The sequence below is a fragment of the Aquarana catesbeiana genome, linkage group LG02 (genome assembly GCF_042186555.1).
Source record: "Aquarana catesbeiana isolate 2022-GZ linkage group LG02, ASM4218655v1, whole genome shotgun sequence".
NCBI lineage: Eukaryota > Metazoa > Chordata > Amphibia > Anura > Ranidae > Aquarana > Aquarana catesbeiana.
Window position 1 is genome coordinate 121,764,232 of NC_133325.1, and position 23,852 is coordinate 121,788,083.

The 23,852-nt window shown below is 42.2% G+C and overlaps 1 protein-coding gene across 2 annotated transcripts in view; it reads left to right on the forward strand.

Moving 5' to 3' along the window:
* The window catches only part of ATP8A2 (ATPase phospholipid transporting 8A2), a 1,045,467-nt gene that overhangs the window by 449,026 nt on the left and 572,589 nt on the right, over positions 1–23,852 (forward strand). For both annotated transcript variants that reach the window (XM_073613412.1, XM_073613413.1), the window contains exon 25: positions 23,337–23,509. In XM_073613412.1, coding sequence (XP_073469513.1) covers positions 23,337–23,509 — 173 coding nt within the window. The remainder of the gene's footprint in view (positions 1–23,336; positions 23,510–23,852) is intronic.

Below are 23,852 nucleotides of genomic sequence, written 5' to 3' on the forward strand. Positions count from 1 at the left end.
AAAAAACTGTTAACGATCGCAGGGATCAGGCCTGACTCTGCGAACGCTGCAGTTATGCGTTTAGTGTTTTGTAAGTGACAGTGATCGATCGATACTGCACTTGGGTGGGCTGGGCTGGGCCGGGCGGAGGGGCAAAACGCAGGTGCTAGCAGGTATCTGGGCTGATCCCACTAACACTGCGTTTTTGGGAACCCTAAACTGCTGGGGATGCCAGTATAGATCTGATCGGATCAGATCAGATATTGATCAGTTCAGATACTATACCACTAAGGGAGGTGTACGGTGCGTGCGTGGGTGTTAGCGCTACTGGCACTAACCTGACGCTGCCTGGGGCTGGTGCTTGCCAGTTCACCAAAACGCTACCAAAAAAACTGTTAGCGATCGCAGGGATCAGGCCTGACTCTGCGAACGCTGCAGTTATGCGTTTAGTGTTTTGTAAGTGACAGTGATCGATCGATACTGCACTTGGGTGGGCTGGGCTGGGCCGGGCGGAGGGGCAAAACGCAGGTGCTAGCAGGTATCTGGGCTGATCCCGCTAACACTGCGTTTTTGGGAATCCTAAACTGCTGGGGGCGCTAGTATAGATCTGATCGGATCAGATATTGATCCATTCAGATACTATACCACTAAGGGAGGTGTACGGTGCGTGGGTGTTAGCGCTACTGGCACTAACCTGACGCTGCCTGGGGCTGGTGCTTGCCATTTCACCAAAACGCTACCAAAAAAACTGTTAGCGATCGCAGGGATCAGGCCTGACTCTGCGAACGCTGCAGTTATGCGTTTAGTGTTTTGTAAGTGACCGTGATCGATCGATACTGCACTTGGGTGGGCTGGGCCGAGCCGGGCGGAGGGGCAAAACGCAGGTGCTAGCAGGTATCTGGGCTGATCCCGCTAACACTGTGTTTTTGGGAACCCTAAACTGCTGGGGACGCTAGTATAGATCTGATCGGATCAGATATTGATCCGTACAGATACTATACCACTAAGGGAGGCGTATGCTGCGTGCGTGGGTGTTAGCAGTACTGGCGCTAATCTGACGCTGCCTGGGGCGACGCATATCACCGCCGGGCGATCAGGGGGCTAAATCTTTATTCGGTAATAAACGACGGGTGCCCTGACACTATAAAAAATAAACAAACTAACCAGCGTCACCCGTAACGGTTATACAGTGATCAGTGGTGAAAGGGTTAACTAGGGGGCAATCAAGGGGTTAAAACATTTATTAGATAGTATATGGGGGTCCCTGTCGCTATAAAACGCTGACGGCGAACCTAAATATTTACCTCACTAACTAGCGTCACCAGCGACACTAATACAGCGATCAGAAAAATGATCGCTTAGCGACACTGGTGACGGGGGGTGATCAAGGGGTTAAAACTTTATTAGGGGGGGTTAGGGGGGTATCCTAGACCTAAAGGGGGCCTAACACTCACTGACCTAACACTGTAACTGTCACAAACTGACACCAATACAGTAATCAGAAAAAAAAAAAAAAAAACCTGCTTGGTGTCAGTTTGTGACAGGGGGGGGTGATTGGGGGGGGATCAGGGGGCGATCGGGGGGGGGGATCGGGGTGTTTTGTGTGCCTGGCATGTTCTACTGTGTGTGTGTGTGTTGTGCACTCACATTGCAGTCTTCTCTCCTCGGCCCGGAACGGAAAATACCGAGCCGAGGAGAGATGACATCATTTCCTCTGCCTCTGTGTACAATACAGAGGCAGGGAAATGATCCCATTGGCTGGGAGCGATCGCGAGGGGGGGGCCACGAATGGATGGCCTCCCCCTCACCACCGATCGCCGGGGGAGATTTACCGACCGCCGCAGGCACTGGGGGGGGGGTTCGATCGGACCCCCCACCCGCGGGCAGGCAAGGACGTACCTGTAAGTCCTTTTGCCTGCCCGTGCCACTCTGTCGACGTATATAGTCGTGCGGCGGTCGGCAAGTGGTTAACCAATCATACCAAGCAGGTGCTAAAAATCATCAATTTCATATGTAGGTTGAAACACAGTCATTAACTGAAACAGAAACAGCTGTGAAGGAGACTTAAAACGAAGTGAGGAACAGCCATACTCTGCTACTAAGTTGAGGTTGTGGAAGACAGTTTCACATCACAGGTCATACACCATGGCAGGACTGAGCACAGCAATAAGACACAAGGTAGTTATACTGCATCAGTAAGGTCTCTCCCAGGCAAAGATTTCAAGATGTGCTGCTGTTCATGCTCTTTTGAAGAAGCACAAAGAAAAATGGGCAACGTTGAGGACCTTGATGGAGGATGAAAGACACATCATGCTTACTTCCTTTCAACATCAGAAGATATCCATCAGTGCCATCAGCATAGAACTTGTGAAAAACCAGTGGGAACCCGGTACACCCATCTACTGTCCGGATAAGTCTGGCCGAAAGTGGTCTTCATGGAATAATTGTGGCTAAAAAGCCATACCTCCAACGTGGAAACAAAGCTAAGCGATTCAACTCTGCATGAAAACATAGAAACTGGGATGCAGAAAAATGGTAACGGGTGCTCTGGACTGATTAGAAATATTGGGCAGTAGTAGGAGACAGTTTGTCTGCGAAGGGCTGGAGAGCGGTGCAATAATGAGTTTCTGCAGGCAACAGTGAAGCATGTTAGAGGTTCCTTGGGGTTGCATTTCTGCAAATAGAGCTGGAGATTTGATCACGATCCATGGTGTCTTCAATGTTGAGAAATCCAGGCAGATACCTATTCATCATGTCATACCATCAGGGAGGTGTGTAATTGGCCACAAATTGATTCTGCAGCAGGACAATGTCCCCAGCATACAGCCAATGTCATTACGAACTATGTTCAGCGTAAAGGAGTCCCGGAAGTGATGTTTTGGCCCCCAGAGAACCCTGTTCTCAACATCATAGAGTCTGTCTGGGATTAAGAGACAGAAGGATTTGAGGTATCCTACATCTACAGAAGATCTGTGGTTAGTTCTCCAAGATGTTTGGCAAAAACTACTTGCTGAGTTCCTTCAAAAACTGTGTGCAAGTGTTCCTAGAAGGATTGATGCTGTTTGAACGCAAAGAATGGGCACACCAAATATTGATTTGATTTGGATTCCTCTTCTGTTCATTTATTTTTTACTCATTTTGTTAATTGATAAAAATAAACTATTAACACTGCTATTTCTGAAAGCTTTCTTAACTTACATCCTTTTCCCCACCTGCCTAAAATGTTTGCACAGTACTGTACATGAAATTTATATTAGCCCAAGGTCCACTTTAAACTAAGACTCTATGGGGTTTATTTACTAAAGGCAAATCCACTGTGCACTAGAAGTGCACTGCAAGTGCATTTGGAAGTGCAGTCGCTGTAGATCTGAAGGGGACATGCAAGGAAAATAAAAAACTGCATTTTTGCTTGTTCATGATTGGATGATAAAATTCTCCCCTCATTTCAGATCTTCCCCTCAGATCTACAGTGACTGCACTTGCAGTGCACAGTGGATTTGCCTTTAGTAAATAAACCCCTAAGACTTCACTGGTATATTTGCTTAAAACATTGATAAGCCATTTTCTCCTCCATTATGAAGTACTACAAGAATGGATTCTGCTTTTATAGTTGTTGGTATACTTCTAAGAGAGAATTAACATCTAACAAAGTAATGAGGCCACCATCACAAATGATCAGTGGCAGCCTGTCCATTAGGGGCGCCGCCCCAGGTCCCCCTATCCATGGGTCCAGCCCCCTAATCTATTCCCATTCCACGGGTCCGTGGTCAGGTCTGTTTGCCGCCCCCCTGACTGGTGGAGAACAAGCCGCCACTGAAAATGATATTGGTAATATGTGGGGTTTGGTCATAAGGAACAAGTAGAGTTTTACCTTGATTTTATACATTACTTTTGAACTGATTGGCTGTATAATCATAAATATCGGGGCTTTCTCAGTTTAGTATGCAGTCAGCTGGTCTATGCCATACATTGTCCACCTACCCTGGCTATTTTGTCCATGGTCATGCCAAACAATTGTGCCATGTGCATCACATAGTATTCTCCATTAAAATAAAATAAAATTGGTTGACATAAAGCAATGGATGTGCCACAAAATGGATTTTAAAAGAAAGACCTCCCTGCTATGATCCAGATGAATTATGTAAATTCAACAGTTGACTGAACCCTCTGGTGTCAACCTAAACTAAGATGTCAGTTTTGAATGGACCCACTCTTTAATGTATGTATGACCAAATTTGCTTACTTTGTTTGACAGCATGTTTACATTAGCTAAGAATTTTACTGATGCCACAGCTGCCATCTCCTGTTTGTTATCATTTGTTTTTTCTTGCTAAATTGTTTACGTCATCATTAGTCAATTATTATGTTGTAATCTTCTGGCTTTTATAGATGTTTATTTCTGTCTTTTCGCCAATCCCCTGATTAAACTGATGATTAAATAAGTCCAGTATTATGCTAGATACACAGTGTGGTTTCATGTATTTACGTCTTTAGGAGTTTGAACTACCGCATTGTTGCACCTGGGCCACAAATGGGGCTGAAAAGGACAGAGAAGGAAGGAGAGCAGTCTGTGCCAGAGATATTTTAGTGTTTACATTTCCTTATTCTCATAGGTGATCCCTTTTCACACTGCTCAAACACTAATAACATGTTAATTAGTTTGCATTCGTTGTCCTGTAATCTTCACAGGTTTATTTGAATAAAAACTCAGATCTAAACTAAAAAACATTTCTGTAGTTCTAAAAAAAAGAGGTTTGGGGCTGTTAAAAAGAAACAAACCTCACCTCTATGCTGCTGTTCAGTTTAGGATCAGCTCTGAGCAGAGAGAGGTGGTTGTCTGAGCGCCAGGGTGATTCCCAACAATATGGTCGGGATCCTTCTAGAGCCTGGAGTGGCTCTGTGACGTCAGCCGGCAGTTGGCTTTAGCCTGCTGTTGGCCAATTCTTGGGTCACAGGAGAGCACTCCTGTGACTCACAAGAGTAGTATGGACAAAAAAAAGCTTTGGCCATACTTTTTCTTTTAATTGCTGATTATAAATTATAACCTAATCATTTTATTTCATTCAATAAAACTGTTAGTGCTGCTTACTGTACTGTATGTGCAGCTTTATTATAATTCAGTCTGTCTATTGAAGTCGTTGGTAGAAGAGTTACAAACATATATAATTTTCATGTCTCAAAGAGACATCTATACCAGCAAGATTCTGTTTCTACATTAGTGTCAACCACTTCTTTTTGCACTTCTTTATAATAGCAAAGTATAACACTGGCTCGAAACAAGATGCAGAAAGGAACTTGTTTCAATATCCAAAATAGACCGACATGCCATTCTATTTTTCAATTATAGTTACACAAAGAAAGATGAGTAAAGGCAAACAAGGAGAAGTGCACTAATAAGTGTTATGTTTCTGCTGAAAAGAGAGAGGGAAAAAAAAGGGGGGGGGGTCATTTCCTCTTCGGCCTCAAAATTCAAACAACCATTTATTGTATCCATGTATCCCACATTTTATCAGATTTGTTCTGTGTATTTTTAAGAATACATATGAGTTTGTCGTTCACCATAATCCAGTGCAATTTATGCTTAACAGTCCCTGGACACAGTTGACTGTTCCCATTTTCTTGTTATTGCAATTGTGGCAGCCAAAATTGTTTCAAATGTTTAAGGATTTCTTTATCAAATTTATTTCATAAGGCAGGTTATGGTGATTTGGGTAGGTTGAACCCAGTCACGGAACAGATCAAGTTCAAGATTGTAATCCAGAACCTAGGCATTACCACCAAATATGGGCACTATGGGGTTGAATTACTAAAGGCAAATAGACCGTGCACTCTGCGAGTGCAGTTGCCCTCATTTTCCCCAGAGCTTAGTAAATGTGATAAAGCTGTGCTGATTCCCATCATCCAATCATGTGCAAGCTAAAATGCTTTTTTTTTTTTTTTTGTTGTTTTTTTTTTCCTTGCACCTGATTGGATATTCTTTAAAAAGTGAAGCTTACACCACATTGACCAAGCTCTGAGGAAAATTTGTGCAACTGCTCTTGCAAAGTGCACAGTCTATTCGCCTTTCGTAAATCAACCCCAGTGCCTATCTGATAAGAGCTCTGATAGCATTTGGACATAGCCTGGCGATATAACTTCACAATCTTAACAGTAGGGATGAGCCGAACACCCCCCAGTTCGGTTCGCAGCAGAACATGCGAACAGGCAAAAAATTTGTTCGAACACCGTTAAAGTTTATGGGACACGAACGTGAAAGATCAAAAGTGCTAATTTTAAGAGTTAATATGCAAGTTATTGTCATAAAAAGTGTTTGGGGACCTGGGTCCTGCCCCAGGGGACATGTATCAATGCAAAAAAAAGTTTAAAAAATGGCCGTTTTTTCGGGAGCCTTGATTTTAATAATGCTTAAAGTGAAACAATAAAAGTGAAATATTCCTTTAAATTTCATACCTGGGGGGTGTCTATAGTATGCCTGTAGAGTGGCGCATTTTTCCCGTGTTTAGAACAGTCCCTGCACAAAATTACATTTCTGAAGGAAAAAAAGTAATTTAAAAGTACTCGCGACTATAATGAATTGTCGGTCCTGGCAATACAGATCAAAGTCATTGAAAAAAACAGCATGGGATCCCCCCCAGTCCATTACCAGGCCCTTTGGGTCTGGTATGAATATTAAGGGGAACACCGAACCACAATTAAAAAAAAATTGTGTAGGGGGCCCCTCTAAATTCCATACCAGGCCCTTCAGGTCTGGTATGGATATTAAGGGGAACCCTGCACCAAATTTAAAAAAAAATGGCGCCCCCCCTCCTGAACCGCACCAGGCCGCAAAAAAAAGGGCCTCATCCCCACAACCCTTGCCCGGTGGATGTGGGGGTCCGCGGGCAGGGGGGCTTATCGGAATCTGGAAGCCGCCTTTAACAAGGGGACCCCCAGATCCTGGCCCCCCTGTTTGAAATGGTAACGGGTACATTGTACCCCTACCATTTCACAAAAAAGTGTCAAAATGTTAAAAAAACACAAGACACACCTTGGGACAAGTTCTTTATTAAAAAGTAAAAAACTAAAAATGTCCCACGAAGTCCATTTATCTTCTTCTCCCGCTCCGCCAAGGGACCAAAAAAAAAATAGATCCGCCTCCATGGGAGGCACCCTATGACGCGTCCTCGCAGGTGACAGTTCTTTTATAACCGAGGGCGGGGCAGCACGGTGGCGTACCCGGGGGACCCTGCGCCCTCTGACGCATGGGAGCTTTCCAATGGCTTCCCCGTGGTGTCTGAGGGGGGCGGGGCCACCCAGTTATGTGACTGGGTGGCCCCGCACCCCTCTATTCGGCAACAGGCAAACACCCAATGTTCGACTCGAACATCGGGCTCATCTCTACTTAACAGGCACCTTATAACACCTTAAGGCAATCATACACACTGGATGTTTTTACAGCTGCTGTTTTTGGCTTTAGGCATTTTTTTCTACAGCCAGTAAACTCCCCAGCATGTTACCTATGTGTCCATGCACACATAGGCTTTTATTAGCGTTTTTTGGCTGGGGCGTTTTCCAGCTGGAAAAAAAACCCAGAACTAGTGGGTTTTGAGAGGAGTTTTTCAGCTGTAAAAATGCTCTAACTTTAAAAAAAAAATAAAAAATGTTGAAGAATTACTGAAAAAACATGGCTATTCTGCATTTATGAGCGTTTTTGAGCCATAAGGATCTGTGAAAGTATAGTTTTGCTAAAAAAAAAAAAAAATGAAAAAAACGCTGCAAAACTAATTCTACAGCTACAGCTTTCAGGGTAGTCTTAATTGAAACCTGGAACTTTTTATCAGGACTCCCAGAGAAATTTGATATTTGTGTGATTTAAAGAGGACAACTATAAAAGTAAAAGTTTATTCTTTGTTAACATTTTATTCTATACATACAGTGTATCATATCTCTAAATCCAATAAATAGACTGAAATATAAAAGTCCTGCTTGAAGCCTACCCTAGATAGTAAATACTGTCAACTCATCATCTCCTTGTCCATTGATATTGCTCTTATAGACCAGTAAGAGCATTGACCTGATGGAGTGGTGTATCTTCATTTTTTTAAATATTTCAATTGCGTATGACTGTTGGAAATATTGGGATGCCCAAACAGGGTTATTGGGGTTTTTTTTTGTTTTTATTTTATGGCACTAGGGTGATTTCGTTTGATCAATTTCATTGGAAATGCTGTAGTCCTTAGCTTTGTTCTTCTTCTTTAAAATCTTTGGGAGCCAGTGGAATCCTTGTCTGTACCTTTCCCTACCATTGTACTGGATAAAGTATACGATGGAGACCTGCTATTGGATCACAAGAGTACTACATTTTTGTTTTCTAATTTTGCAATGTATATGTAGTTTAATGCACTGTTGACCACATACAAAGTAAACATTTTCCCACAGAAATGGTTGTTGTTTCCCTGCAGTGGCATTGGTGCTTTGTAATCACTGCAGATGCATAATGCTTAGCAGAGTTCTCCTTTAACAAGCTAATCATACATGTCAGTGTTACTACCTCAGTGTAACATTTTAGCTTAAAATCAAAGTTAATTGCCATCAGATTTCTAGTCTTTTATTCTCACTCTGCGTGGTGACTAATTTACAGTAAACTCATATAATTGTTCTCACACAGTTCCAGTAAGCGGAGGGAAAATTAGGCTTGAGGTTACGTTTTCCTGATTGAAAATGAGGAGAGGTATCATACATCAGGTCATTATTTAATCTTTAACAGGCCTCTAAACTTGTTACAAAAATGTATATTACATAATAGAAGTAATTTAATTCAGAGCTCTGTATGTAAAAGTTCCTACATCTGTACAATAGTTGTTGTTAGCTCTCTTATCTGCCATTTTGTACCAAAACTGGTACTGGGCACCGTGCTTTGAAATCGTTGGTTCCAATATGACAGTGGCAATTGCTACTTCTCTTCTTTCAGAAGACGAAAAGGAAGTTAGCTGTAAAATTTAAACTACGTTTCCATAAACATTATCAGAAACTCATTTACCATAAACCAGCTTTAAACATTCATATTAAAGCAGAGTTCCACCCAAAAGTGGAATTTCCGCTTTAAGGACTCCTTACCCCCTGACATGCCACATCTGGCATGTCATTTTTTTTTGGGGGGGGGGGGAGCGGGTACATGGTTTCGAAAGGTACTCAGCTCCCACTTCCGCTCATGGTGCCGCAGCACCGAGCGGAAGTTCTCCTCTCCCCCCTCCTTCTCTGCAATCTTTTGGTACACATCACAGGTCCCAGAAGATTGGCCGAACATACAGAACGTGCAGCATGACTCGCGCATGTGCAGTGCACACCCGGCTGTGAAGCTGCAAGCTGTCACAGCCGGGTGCCCACACTTGCAATGCCGACACCACGAAGTGGAGAAGGAGAGAAGTGAGGCTTCGGGCAGCTGCATTGCTGGACTGTGAGAGAAGTTTTGGAGCCAGCTGTGTTGGATATCTCACTGAGTCCTGGGGTGGCTCGCAGGCATTTTCTGTCCCTGCTTAGTTGGGGGGTCGCACTCCCAGAGGTGAGCCTATACCCATTGGGGGGAGCACGAGTGAGAGGATTCGTTGGTGGTCTGGAAGTTTTACATTTAGGATTTCACAATTACATTTAATTGTACCTCAATCAACATCCATTTGTGGAATTTTCACTGTTTTATATACTGTATGGACTTTTTTCACTTTATTGTATGGATATTAAATTATGCACTTTATATGCTGTTTGATTCAATGATTTTTGATATTTGTTTATATTTCATGATTCAGCGCTGCACTCTTATGTATTGACAGAAATGGGTGGAACTCCACTTAAAGGCTATACATAAAAATAATTTATGTATGATAGTAATTTGAAAGTATAATGGATTGTTTGTAAAGCATGTACATACTATTAGCAGGAACTGGTAATAGATGTACTAATTTTAAGGGGTACTTGGAACTCAGTAAAGGCATTTGAAAGGGGTATATAATTTAGGAATGTTGAGAAATACTGCTTTAAAGTATATCTAAAGCCAAAATGTTGTTTTTTCCTAGTTTTGAATAGAGTAGAGAAGGTTACAATCTCTGCCAGGTTGTTATTGCTGTCTGTGTCCCCACTGGGAAGATTCATTTTCTCTATTCATGAAGATGACCATTGTCAGGATAAAAAATTATTATAATGCCAAAATTTTACAGTTGTTGCTGGAACAGGTGGTGAGTAGGCATGTGCACTGCCAAAAAATGTGTTTTTTCGTTTCATTCGTTATTTGTTTTTTTCGTTTTTGGGGTCATTCGTTATGATCGCAATTCATGAATTCGTAAACTCGAAAATCCGAAAGAAAGTCCGAAAATTCAAATGAACGAAAATGCAAAAATTCTAAACAATAACTAACTAATAACTATCTATTAAATTATAGATATTGGAATTTCCTTTCAAATTTGGCTGTTACTGAACGTAACGAATACAAATTTATTCGAAGTTACAAATTATCCAAAAAATAGCAAATGCTGCATCTAAACAAATGGAACGGAATGAATTAATAATAAATATTAATAATAAACAGGTTTTTATTATTATTATTATTAATAATTTGTAACATTCCATTCGTTTAGATACGGCATTCATTATTTCGGATGATTTGTAACCTTGGACGAATTCGTATTCATTACATTCACTAACAGCCAAATTTGAAAGGAAAATTCAATACCTATAGATTATTACTTAGTTATTATTTTGAATTTTCAAATTTACGAATATTCGGAAAAATTTGTTAAACGGGTTTTCGTTAATACAGATGTTTCCGAATTAACGAATATGTCGAAATTTGTTACGAAACGAATTGCACATGTCTAGTGGTGATGGGAAATCTTTGAATGGGGATACCTGTTCTTGTGATATCTGTCTAAAAAGAGAACTCCCCTTCTTGTGTAAATATTCCCTCATACTTCCTGTTGTGTCTCAAGAAGTTAAGGGAAATCTCTCCAATGGGACAAAGACAAAAAAACAAAACTAATAATAACAAAACTGACTGGTGTTTTAATCCATTCCTGTTCAAAACTAAAAAGAAAAATTTGAGGTTTAGACATACTTTTAGGCCCCAAGTTTATTTCTTTTGCAAGTTTGTTGTGCGATAGCATAGGGCAGAGCCCATTCACTTGAATAGGCTGCCCTACGCGTGACAAAAGCTCCAAAGAAGATCTTGTACCTTTTTCGGGTGGTGAGCCTCACACCTTTTTTTTTACCACACATTTGTTGCATGAAAAAACTCGCGACTGCATGTTTGGGTTGCCAAATGGCACCGTATATATGATGCGCATTGGTAGCACATTTTTCGCATGTTCCAGGAACATGCATAGAAACGCACTTTTCTGTATGCAGGTATGAATGGGGCCTAAAGCATACTATTAGAGACAATATCATTTTCTGATAACTGTATGCTATTAATACATGTAATGATAGTCTTCAGTGCACAAATTCTTTGAACACTTTGAAAAAGAGCACACAGACATCAGGTGAACTTGTTTACTCCTTTAGCTCTTTTTCCTTGGAACATGCTTTCTCTACCACTGCTTTTGACAACTCTGTCCTCCATCCTAAAACTATCTCTCCTTCACCCCTCTTCTCCCCCCCACAGCATATATATATCACCCTCACTACTGTCCTGTCCTTATTACTGCACCCACCAACTCCTGCTAATTCTAAATCCATATACACTAAAAATCTCCAAGACCCTGGGGCATGTCACTTCATATAAATCCCACTCCCATATTACCTCCCTCACCCTCTTGCTTCTCCTAACCTCTGGAGATATATCCCCAAACCCTGGGCCTCCATCATTTAACTGTACCCCATGCACCCATCACCCTGCACCCGCCACAATCAACACAATTTAATTCCCATTTCTATTCTTCCCAAATCCAGACTCCCTTTCTCTTGTGCCCTTTGGAACTCGCGCTCTGTCTGCAACAAGCTCACCTCTCTCCATGACCTCTTTATTGCCAACTCATTTAACCTACTCGCCATTACCAAAACCTGGCTCCACGAATCCGACACTGCATCTTCTGCTGCCCTATCCCATGGTGGTCTTCTCTGGACTCACTCCCCCGGATCCCGCGGACGTAAGGGAGGAGGTGTCAGAATCCTTCTAGCCCCACATAGCACCTTTCAGGCACTTCAGCCACCTCCCTCTCTGTCACTCTCCTCTTTCGAAGCACACTGTATTCGCCTTTTCACTCCAATTTCTCTAAGGATAGCTGTGATCTACAGGCCCCCTGGACCAGTATCAACCTTTCTTGAAGACTTCTCTGCCTGGCTACCCTACTTTCTTTCTTCTGAAATCCCCACTATCATTCTCGGGGACTTCAACATCCCTATTAATACTAACACTCCTTCCACTTCCAAACTTCTCAGCCTAACATCCTCCTTTGACCTGAAGCAGTGGATACATGCTCCAACTCACTCAGAAGGCAATATCCTTGACCTCGTGTTCTCTCACCTTTGCACTCCATGCAACCTCTCTAACTATCCATCCCCTCTCTCTGATCACCACCTTATTAGTTTCACTCTCTCCCTCTCCTCCACCTCCTCTCCCTCCAACCACCTTAAAGTTACCCGCAGAAACCTACGTCATCTCAACCCTTCTCTACTCTGCCATCAACAACCTCTACGACAAAATCTCTCCCCTATCCTGCACTAAGCTAGCCACTTCTGTGTACAACGCTTCACTTCTAGCCTCACTGAACTCACTTGCCCCCCTCACTACACACAGAATCAAGCCCAGACCCCTTCAACTTTGGCAAACAGATGATACTAGAAGTCTGAAAAAATGTAGTCGTGCTCTGGAGCGCCTGTGGCGTAAGACTAAGTCCCAGAGAGATTTCTACCAATATAAATCTGCCCTCCAAAAATACAACTCCAGCCTCCTCTCTGCCAAGCAGACCTATTTTACCACTCTCATTAGTAACTTATCATCCTGTCCCTGTCAACTCTTCTCCACCTTCAACTCTCTACTTCGTCCTCCACCGCCTCCACCCGCCAACTCACTCACTGCACAGGAGATCGCCAATCACTTCAAACAGAAGATTGATACTATTCGCGCTGAGATCTCTACTGTGCCGACACCCTCCACGCTTTACACTTCATGCCCACAGGCACAATCATTATTTCCCTCTTTCAACCCCACCACTACAGACGAAGTTGCTAAACTACTTGCTAATGTCCACCTTACCACCTGCCCTCTGGATCCTGTTCCCTCACAAATGCTACGTTCACCCTCTGGCCCTATACTACACTCTCTAACCCACATCTTCAATCTCTCCTTCTCTTCTGGCATCTTCCCTAACTCTCTAAAACATGCACTTGTCAGACCCATACTTAAAAAGCCCTCACTGGACCCATCCTATCTTAACAACCTACGCCCCACCTCCTTGCTCCCCTTCTTATCCAAACTCCTCGAACATCTGGTCTACAACCGACTGAGCGTCCACCTCGCTGATAATGGCCTTCTCGATCCCCTTCAGTCTGGATTTCGTCCTCAACACTCCACAGAAACTGCTCTCCTAAAACTAACAAACGATCTACTAACGGCCAAAACCAATCGACACTATTCTGTACTCCTACTCCTGGACCTCTCTGCTGCCTTTGATACGGTTGACCACCCCCTCCTCCTCAAAAAACTACACGCCTTTGGTCTCCGTGACTGTACACTTCACTGGTTCTCTTCCTAATTATCCAACCGCACCTTTAGCGTTTCTTATAACTCTACTTCCTCCTCTCCTCTTCCTTTCTCTGTTGGGGTCCCTCAGGGTTCTGTTCTTGGACCTCTACTATTTTCAATCTACACTGCCTCCCTGGGTCAACTGATAGCCTCCCATGGCTTCCAATACCACCTCTACGCTGATGACACCCAAATCTATTTCTCTACCCCTCAGCTCACTCCCTCTGTCTCCTCACGTATCAGTAATTTACTCTCAGATATATCAGTCTGGATGTCTCACCACTTCCTTAAACTCAATCTAGTCAAAACCGAACTTCTAATTCCCCCCCCCCCATGCCTCTTCCCCTGATCTCTCTGTCAAAATCGATGGCACAACTATAAGCCCATCCCCACATGCCAAGGTTCTAGGTGTAGTCCTAGACTCTGAACTCTCCTTCAAGCAACACTTCCAATCACTGTCCAAATCCTGCCGCCTCAACCTCCACAACATCTCCAAAATACGCCCCTTTCTAACCAATGACACAACAAAGCTCTTAATTCACTCGCTGGTCATCTCTCGCCTTGACTACTGCAACTCCCTTCTCATTGGCTTACCTCTACATAGTCTATCACCTCTTCAATCCATTATGAATGCCGCTGCCAGACTCATCCACCTTACCAATTGCTCTGTGTCTGCCACTCCTCTCTGTCAATCCCTCCACTGGCTTCCGCTCGGCCAAGGAATTAAATTCAAAATTCTAACAACTACGTACAAAACCATCCACAATTTCGCCCCCAGCTACATCACTTGCTTAGTCTCTAAATACCAACCTACTCGCTCTCTTTGTTCCTCTCAAGACCTCCTGCTCTCTAGCTCCCTTGTCACCTTCTCCCATGCTCGCCTCCAGGCCTTTTCCAAAGCCTCTCCAATCCTATGGAACTCCTTACCCCAATCTGTCCGCTTATCTCCTACTTTATTAGCTTTCAGAAGATCCCTGAAAACCCTTCTCTTCAGAGAAGCCTATCCTACCAACACCTAACAACTGTACTTTTTTTTTTCCCCATCAGCTCATCCCCCACAGTTATTACATTTTGTCTCCACTTGACCCTCCCTTCTAGATTGTAAGCTCTAACGAGCAGGGCCCTCTGATCCCTCCTGTATTGATTTGTATTGTAAGTGTACTGTCTGCCCCATGTTGTAAAGCGCTGTGCAAACTGTTGGTGCTATATAAATCCTGTATAATAATAATAATAATAATTTTCTGATAACTGTATGCTATTAATACATGTAATGATAGTCTTCAGTGCACAAATTCTTTTTTTATTTAATGTTTTTTTATTTATATTTTTCTTCAAATTTACATGTAGACCAAGCTGCCCAGAAAAAAAATAACAGTGACAGAGATTGGGACATAATATTGCCAGGGATGTGCGAGGGCTTATTTACACTTGTGCGGAGACATGCATATTTCTGTACTAGAAAAATTCTGGTCTCCGCAAGGGCATACAATAAACAACTGTTTTGCATGTGGACTATTCACACTAGAATATGGGTGACATGAGCAGAGCAGTGCAGTGTGGAAATCTACATGCATTTTTCCGCATTGTACCAGAGCTCTGTGTCTGTCCATGTATTTCTGTACTGTGATACATAGAAATGAATGGGCTGCAGTACATAGAAATGAATGAAGTGTCAACACTCACATATTAATAGACTATTCCTATTTTGCTCTGAGTTCTAGAACTTTGTAAACTTGAAAAGTTTTGGTCTAAAGTGGAGATGATTAATGGAGTGGCTTGGATAGATAGGGTGACATTTGAAAAAAACACAAATCTATTGCGCTAAGGTATATATATAGAAAATCTAACATTAGCGGCTAGCACAATATTGCTGGAACAACATGAACAATATATTATGGTAATGATGCAGCGCTGAAATTATATAGAGTTCATAATGATATAGATCATTAGACATCATTAGACATCACCAACACCCGAACACATTGGGGTTGATTTACTAAAGGCAAAAGGACTGTGCACTTTGCAAAGTGCAGTTGCACTCTGCCAGTTCACTAGCTCCAGAGCTTAGTAAATGAGCAGAAGCTCTGCTGACATCCATCATCCAATCATGTTCAAGCAAAAATTCATTTTTTTTCATTTCCTTGCACGTGATTGGATACTCTTTGCAAAGTGAAGCCTTACCTCATTTACTAAGCTCTAGAGCAACTGCACTTTGCAAAGTGCACAGTCTTTTTGCCTTTAGTAAATCAACCCCATTGACTCTTACCCTTAGGCAGGGAATAATAAGCAATGGAGGCTATTCAGTAGCAATCTCAGCAGATATCAGTTTTATGGGTATTACCTGGCGCCTCCACCTTAACAATCTTCATAAACAGAGATCAATAGGCAATGCATGTCAATCAAGGGATTACTCCACCAGTAATCCACCTCAAGGATATCCTTTGGTGTTCCCACCACAGCAACAGTACTCTCAAAGTAATAGAAAGAGACACTTCTCATGCAGACATCCCAGTAAAAAAAAATAATTGCAGATACAGGAATAAAACCTACATTTCCATAGTTAAAATGAGCATGTAGAAACACCCCGCGTTTCCAACCCACAAGAAGGCCACTACGTCCCAGCACGTGATCGCGTCACACGTTCCAACTCCTCCCTACATGTTTCGTCATCACGTGACATTATCAGGGGTGTGGCTAAACGGAAGCTAGGTCTATATATATAGAGAGAGAGAGATAGATATATGTGTATATCTATATCTATATATATATATATATATATATATATATATATATATATATATATATATGAGATATAGGGGACAGCTTATGTAAAACAGTGGATAATAATTGTGTTCCAAAGAACCGGAAGCGGAACCATTCACAGTTAAGGAAGGCCATTAACTTTAAGAAGCAAGTCAATCAAAATGGATATATAAAAAGAGTTATATTGATGGGCTGAGCCCTATGACCGGGAGAGATGTGAATCACATAAACACACCACAAGACTAACAACATAAAGTAGACCTGCAGTGTGCCCTGGTCTGCTGGACGGTATGCCAAGAGAAGGGGGCATACCCAAGATAAGTGAGTGGATGGTTTGTAGAGAAAGTGTTTTAGAGAAGTGCCTGAGAAGAGGAATGGGTGGGTACCACACACTGGAATCGACAAAGACCACTGTGGGTGGTCTGCTTAAATACCCACCGGGCTACTCCCATAATTTCAGTCCACTATACTGGCCTTCATATATATATATATATATATATAAACTTTACTCAGTGGCACCTCCTAATCAGGAAGTAAATGTTTTAACAAACACTAGAGTTTATATGTATGGACAACATATTTCTATTTCAAAAGCGAGCGTGCCGAGGAGCAGCGCCATCTTGTGATCACAAAAGTTATTACATGAATTTATTAAAAATGTATACAAATCAAGAAAAACTAAACTATCCAACTTTAGGATATAAACTATCCCTTTCTTTAACCTTTTACCTAGCTACATGTTCATTCAATCTTGTCTGAAGCATTCGAACAGTATGACCAATATACTGAATATACTGAAGGCCACACGGACAACAGTTGATATAAACAACATTTTTGGATGTTCATGTAATAAGGGGGTTAATGGAAAAATGTTCATGGGTAGAGGTAGATTAAAAGCAATGGCGACCCTAGGGGGGGCCAGAGGGGGCCCTGACCCCCCCCCCCCCAACATTATGCTGTGCCCCACCATGTGCCCCCCCCCCCCCCCCCCAAAAAAAAAAATTTTTTTTTTTTTTTTTTTTACAAAAAATCAATGTCTAAGAGGGAGAGAGTCCCCAGTCAGCTCCTGCGGGTGATTCCTCCCCCCTCCCCTGCTCGCTGACACTGCATAATGCGAGCGTTCACACAACCACGGCCACCTGATCTGCTCCTTCACCTGCATCCTCATTGGCAGGGAGAAGAGCGAGTTGCAGGAAGGACTCCACCAGGACTTTCAGTTACTGAAAAAACAGACTGATTTCTCCCATCCTTAGGACAGGAGGACCAGCCTGTAAATTCCAAGAGATGCCAGACCAGAGCTGTCAATAGCAGGGGCAGGACAGCAAGAGGAGGCTGGGAAACCCCACAGTGGCAGAACACCAGGGCCCGGAGGCAAGACAACCTTTGCAACCCTGATAGTTCTCCCACTGCTTTGGATCCTTATATTTTCTTGATATGCTGGTGACATATATCTCTTGTTTTCTGCCACCCTGGGGGACCCCAATACAGTAGGAAGGGAGCTCACTGCAGAACATGTGAAAGGGCCCGTTGTGGGGTCGTAGTAAAGGGCCCCAGGATATATATATATATATATATATATATATATATGCATTTTATAATTGCCCCCCTACTTTTCTCCCTGTCCCCCCATGTGCCCCCCCTAAATTTGAAAGCTGGAGACGCCACTGATTAAAAGGAACCAATCCACCTACATTCATGGGCATTGATCTTACAAATAAGACACTTCCTGCAAGGAAAGAATAAACCCATGTCCTAAAAAAAGGAAGGCTTTTTTAGGGGGTTCAATAATATTAGGCGCTATCTGCAGTCTCAAGGGAGGAATGCCCCCATAGACAACGCGAGGGTTAACAGGGAGATGTGGTCCCAAAACCCTATCATTCTGCAATACACTCCAATGCTTCCTCATAATGTTCTTTACAGCATAATGCTGATTGGAGTATTTGATAAAAAGGGCAAATTTGAAGAATCTTCTGGACCTCCTGCTCTGGGCACCAAAAGATCATCCCTATTCTTCTCAATAGCATATTCCAAAGCACCACCTAGCTCATGAACCTCATAATCCTTCTCCAAAAATCTTTGCTTGAGAATAGAGGCCTCCTGTAAAAAGTCATCTTGATTCCTCCTCAACCTCAGAAACTGTCTCTTAGGGACAGACTTTAGTCAAGCACTATGATGACAGCTGTTAGTTCTTATAAAGCCATTCCTGTTTGTTTCCTTGAAATAAGTGAAAGTGATAATATCACCGTTTCCTTGAAATAAGTGGAAGTGATAATATCACCATCCCTAATTTGAAGTCTCAAATCCAGGAAGTGTATTTCAGTCCTACTTGCCTAATGTTGTAAAACAATGCCCCTGTCGTTATCATTCAGCATGCCCATGAACGCATTAAAGCGGAGTTCCACCCAATTTTGAGAGGTGGTCTTAAACGAAAGACCACCTCTCCACCCCTCATTTTTGAATAGTACTAAGAGTAGTTCTGATCCAGCCGGGCCGTGGCCGAGGACGTCATATCCTCTTCTGCGGCGAGCCCCCGTTGTCTTCTGGGACATGTGTGTGTCCCAGAAGACAAGCTGGCCATTCACAAAGCGGTGAGCGACTCGCGCATGCTCAGTCGGAAACCGGCAGTGAAGCCGCAAGGCTCCACTGCCGGTTTCCCTTAGTTGGAATGGCGGCACCTGCACCCAATCCGATGGAAGGATCGGCCTCGGGGGGCCAACATCGTGGGCTCCCTGGACAGGTAAGTGTCCTTATTATAAGTCAGCAGCTACAGTGTTTGCAGCTGCTGACTTAAAAAAAAAAAATTTGGCTGGAACACCGCTTTAAGCGATGCAAATTCTCCGTCCTATAGGGACATTTAAATGTTCAATTTCAATTCTTGCTGTGAGCATAGTCATTTATTCAGGCTTCACTAGCAATATTTGTATATGTTGTAAAGAAATTATAGATATTGTATATCACTTTAAGTGAATTGTTAACAAAAATGTGACCCCTGCAAAAAGAAGGTGATTTTCCAGCAGCACAGCAGCAAACCTTATTTTTGTTTTTTTTCTTAAGAATGGCTTAACTTTCTTACTTTAAATGGCTCATCTCCAAGATCTTGACTGTACAACCTAATGAAGCCACACAGCATAGCTTCAAAATCCTCTACAGTATATCTTGTCCTGTCCTCCCCACAAATACACACTTGTAGTTTCAATGGGATGGGTGGAAGAGTGGGGATCAGGAAGCATATTTCAGCTTATAGAGTGTTGAACAGCTATTACCATTCTCCCCCAAAGTAGGCCAGCAAGATGGGGGCCACCCAAAGATGATATTTTAATTTTTTATAGCTGTGGGCGACAAAATGGCTGCGATGAAAAATCGTTGTGTATTTCCAACTTTTTGCAGCATACACCACTGAAGTGCATTGATGTGAACTGAACAGATAGGCCACATGGATATTTGCCCTGTTTATGTGTTAGGAATGCATTAGCCATATGATGTGAATGCCCTGTAGAAGTAATGCTGTTAAAGCAGGACTATACCCAACTTGGATCCAGTGATCTGGCATCCTAGACCTCCCTTCTGGCCACTGACATCTTCGAGCAGCCAGCTTCTGGGTCTCAATTGGCGGCTGCTTTCAATAGCCCAGTGGGGGTGACATCACTCCTGTGCATGCAGTCAGCTTCGACATTGCCACATTTCTACAGTGAGCTGTGCATATGCACCTCACTGTACAGGGGTGGACAGGTAGGTGAGTAAATTTAATGCAGAAGAGACAAAGCATGTCTCTTCTGCAATAAAAATCCTGCCTGTTCGCCCAGTTTCCACTGTAGCCTCCCTGGCGGTATTCCCGAGTGTGGCTTGGGGTTAAAATTCAGGACCATTAGCGGTAACCCCGAGCCACACTCGGGATTGCATCGCAGGATCCTGGTGCCTCCTTACTTACCTTGTCCCTGGGATCCTGCGATGTCCCCCGCAGTGTCCGTGGGCTCCGTCCTCCTCCGAAGCCTCTCTGTGCCAGGCTCCGTTCCCTGCGAGCGTCGCGACGCACGGGGGCGGAGCCTGGCGGCAAATTAAAAAAAATGTAAAAAGCATAACACATACAGTACTGTAATCTTACAGGTTACAGTACTGCATGAAATCATTTCACATCCCATTTGTCCCCAGTGCTCTGGCCCATGCCCTGCATGCAGTTTTATATTGCATATACTGTTCTTTCTGCCTGGAAACTGGAGATTGTCCATAGCAACCAAAAAGTGTCCCTTTACGTCAAAAATGGCTTTAGACCAGCTAGAAAACAGCGATAGTAAATTAGAACACTTGCAGAATTGAGCGATAGTGAATTGTGGGGAAATTTATTTTATTACTATTTATTTTTATTTTTTTTAATTATTATTTTTTTTTTATTATATTATAATTTATGTTTTTGTGTTTCAAACTTTATCATACCCGGGATATCTACTAGACTCTTGTTTGGACAGATTTAAGTGTGTTATTGTTAAGAATTACAGGCCTACAATATAAAACGCCAAATTTCCATGCAAAATAATTGTACCGCTTTCAGCACCTAAAATCAGAAAGAATCATACCGCCAGGGAGGTTAATAAACACCAACAAGAAGAAAAAAATGAATGTGATATTCATCACCAAACATGCACAGGTGGTTAATCATTCTGTATTGCACCAATAAAATTAAGCTACTGTGAATATTTTTTGATTGTCACATTCACTGCTTTGTAAATATGCCATTAGGAACTTGCTTATAGGGAGCCAAAATCACACACACATGGTTTCTGATGACATAAGAACAATTTATTTTGCATAATCTAATTTTAGTGTCCCTTTAGCAGTTTTTCTATCAGTAATGTGTAAGCGCTTCACGAGTGAACTTTTACATCTTACAAGGGGTCTCTGAACACTAGATAAATCTTTAAAATATGGTGATTTGATTTCCAAAATTGACTGCACAGCTGGGACCACACAGGATCTTTCCTCCAGGATATTCCAGTACTTTGCCTGTCAACAAATTATACTCTTTTTACATGGATTTACAACAGTGTGCTACAGTGGCGTAACATAGGCTGCTTGGCAAAATTAAACTGTTTACACAGAGCATGGAAATTTTGAAGTTTCCCCAGTGCAAGGAAAACACAGAGAACAAAATTAGCACTGAGCGTTTTAAAGTGATCAAAAGAAAGCAAGTGAATGTGAAACTTTATCACTCAGGCTGACGGAATTGTGGATTTTAAAGGCTGAAATGTTGAAGGAATGATTATGGTCTAGACTTGTTATAACAGGAAATGGCAGAAAATCACTCAAGTCAAAAACAACAAACAGCAGTGTAGTTCTTATGTGTCTATCTGTCTATCCATCTGCATTCAAGTCATATCTTTTTGACTTTGAATACTAACTGCGACTTACAATGTACAGGTGATCAGTTTTTGGACCATCTATGTCACTGCAACCCTTCATATATGTCAGTGTCCCTGCACCACTCCAAACCAACAGCTTTAGCTTACTAATGAAGCTAATGACTGAAACTTTCCTGTGGTCCCCCTGTAGATATTTTCCCTATTACTGACTTACCATACTTTGTTCAGCACTGTGTCTGTGTGGAGATGGTCATGCTGGTAGAAGCAGAGGATTACTTTCTCGTTTCAGAGTTTCCCCCCATGACTGATGAAAGGCAAAACGAGAAGCAGCAGGAGAGGTTAAGGTAGCACAGATCCTCAAAATGGATGAAACAGAAAGGTAGCGGGAGATGCTTGTCTGTAGTCCTCAGCACAGCTTCCTTTCCAGCAAGGAGAACAGTGAGCAGCACAGTAGTGACACCACCACATCTCACTCCAAACCTCCTAGCAGTCACACACAGTGGTGCCTTAGATATCGCACGCTGCAGATATACAGTTATAAGGCTCTAGGCACAGGAAGCATTCTCCTGTGTTTTAGGGGAAATTCAAGATAAAAGTACATTTTCGGGGTACTGCGAAGGCACAATTAACATTTCTAGATAGGAAAAACAAAATCAGGTCCACATTATGTCATATAGTTACAGAGCCCTGTCCTTTCCCACTAAGCTCCACCTTCACAACATATATGTGAATCAAATGTCAAAAATGGCAACTGATATTGGTGTGAAAAAAAAAAATATATATAAAATATATAACCCCCACAGTGACAGTGGCATAATAACAGGGATGGCAGTTGATTCATCCATTGTCAGGAGGGCCATAGCCTTGTGAGCCCCAACTACGACGACCCATGTTTAGGAATAGTTATCTCTTTCCTTGTCATGAGATTAAAATCCTGATGTACTTATAAGTCAGGAAAAATAATTGAATGCTTACATTGTTTTGTGCGACACATGTTTTTGATGGTTATTATTGATATTAAAGAAATTTTGCAAGGTCCTAGTCCACCTCCTATGTATAAAACATACGTTTTCCCACACACTGAACAACGCTGTTCATATTTTAGATCTGGAAACTTGTAAAAGTAGATGTATTATTTCTTGCAAGGCCAGTTCTAAAACCCAGAAAGCATGATTAGTCCTTGTTATGAACATATAAGCCGTCAAATGCACAGTATAAATATTGCAGATTTTTGCAGGTAATAATAATTTTTAGGGAGTAAAAATGAAAGTAGTTTCAATATAATTTCCACTATGATAAGGCAGCTTCTGAAGTGTTGCCCCAGCTTCCTATTGCCTCACTAGGGAATCCCATGGAAAATTCTAGGTATTCACTGGTCATCTCAGAACATTCTTCCAGTGGTCTTTGAATTGGCCTTGGTACCCTTTTCTCAATTAATATTTATGTACCAGCCCAGTAACAGGTATTTCACTTTTGCTCTATCAAAATCAATTGTGTAATTAAATTGACATTTCTGGATTTCTTTATAGGCAACAAGAGAAACTTTAACAAACCACTGCAATAACCTGGGAGATTTACTTGGAAAGGAAAATGACCTGGCTCTCATCATTGATGGACAGACCCTAAAGTACGCTCTCTCATTTGAAGTCCGTAAGTGCTTCCTGGACTTGGCACTTTCCTGTAAGGCTGTCATCTGCTGCAGGTACATAGAATTCATTATTTTCTGCCACTGCCAGTGTGTATTCCAAAAGTGCTTATTTCTAGAGCTCTGGCTGTAAAAATCATAGAGTACCTTGTAAAACAGTTTGCTAGGCAAATGTGTAGCACAGATATGCTTGACATCCAAATCAGAAAGGAAAGAAAAAAGAATGTAACTGGAACATTTTATTATGAACAAAACAGAAACTTAAGATAATCTGAGCTGGAAAACTACAATGTAACCAGATGTTGATTTGTTTTATGTTTCCTGCTGTATTTTTATTTAAGATCTCTTGGACATGTTCCTTTTCTTGACAGCTAAGGTGCTGTGCCTTTTTTGTATTTTT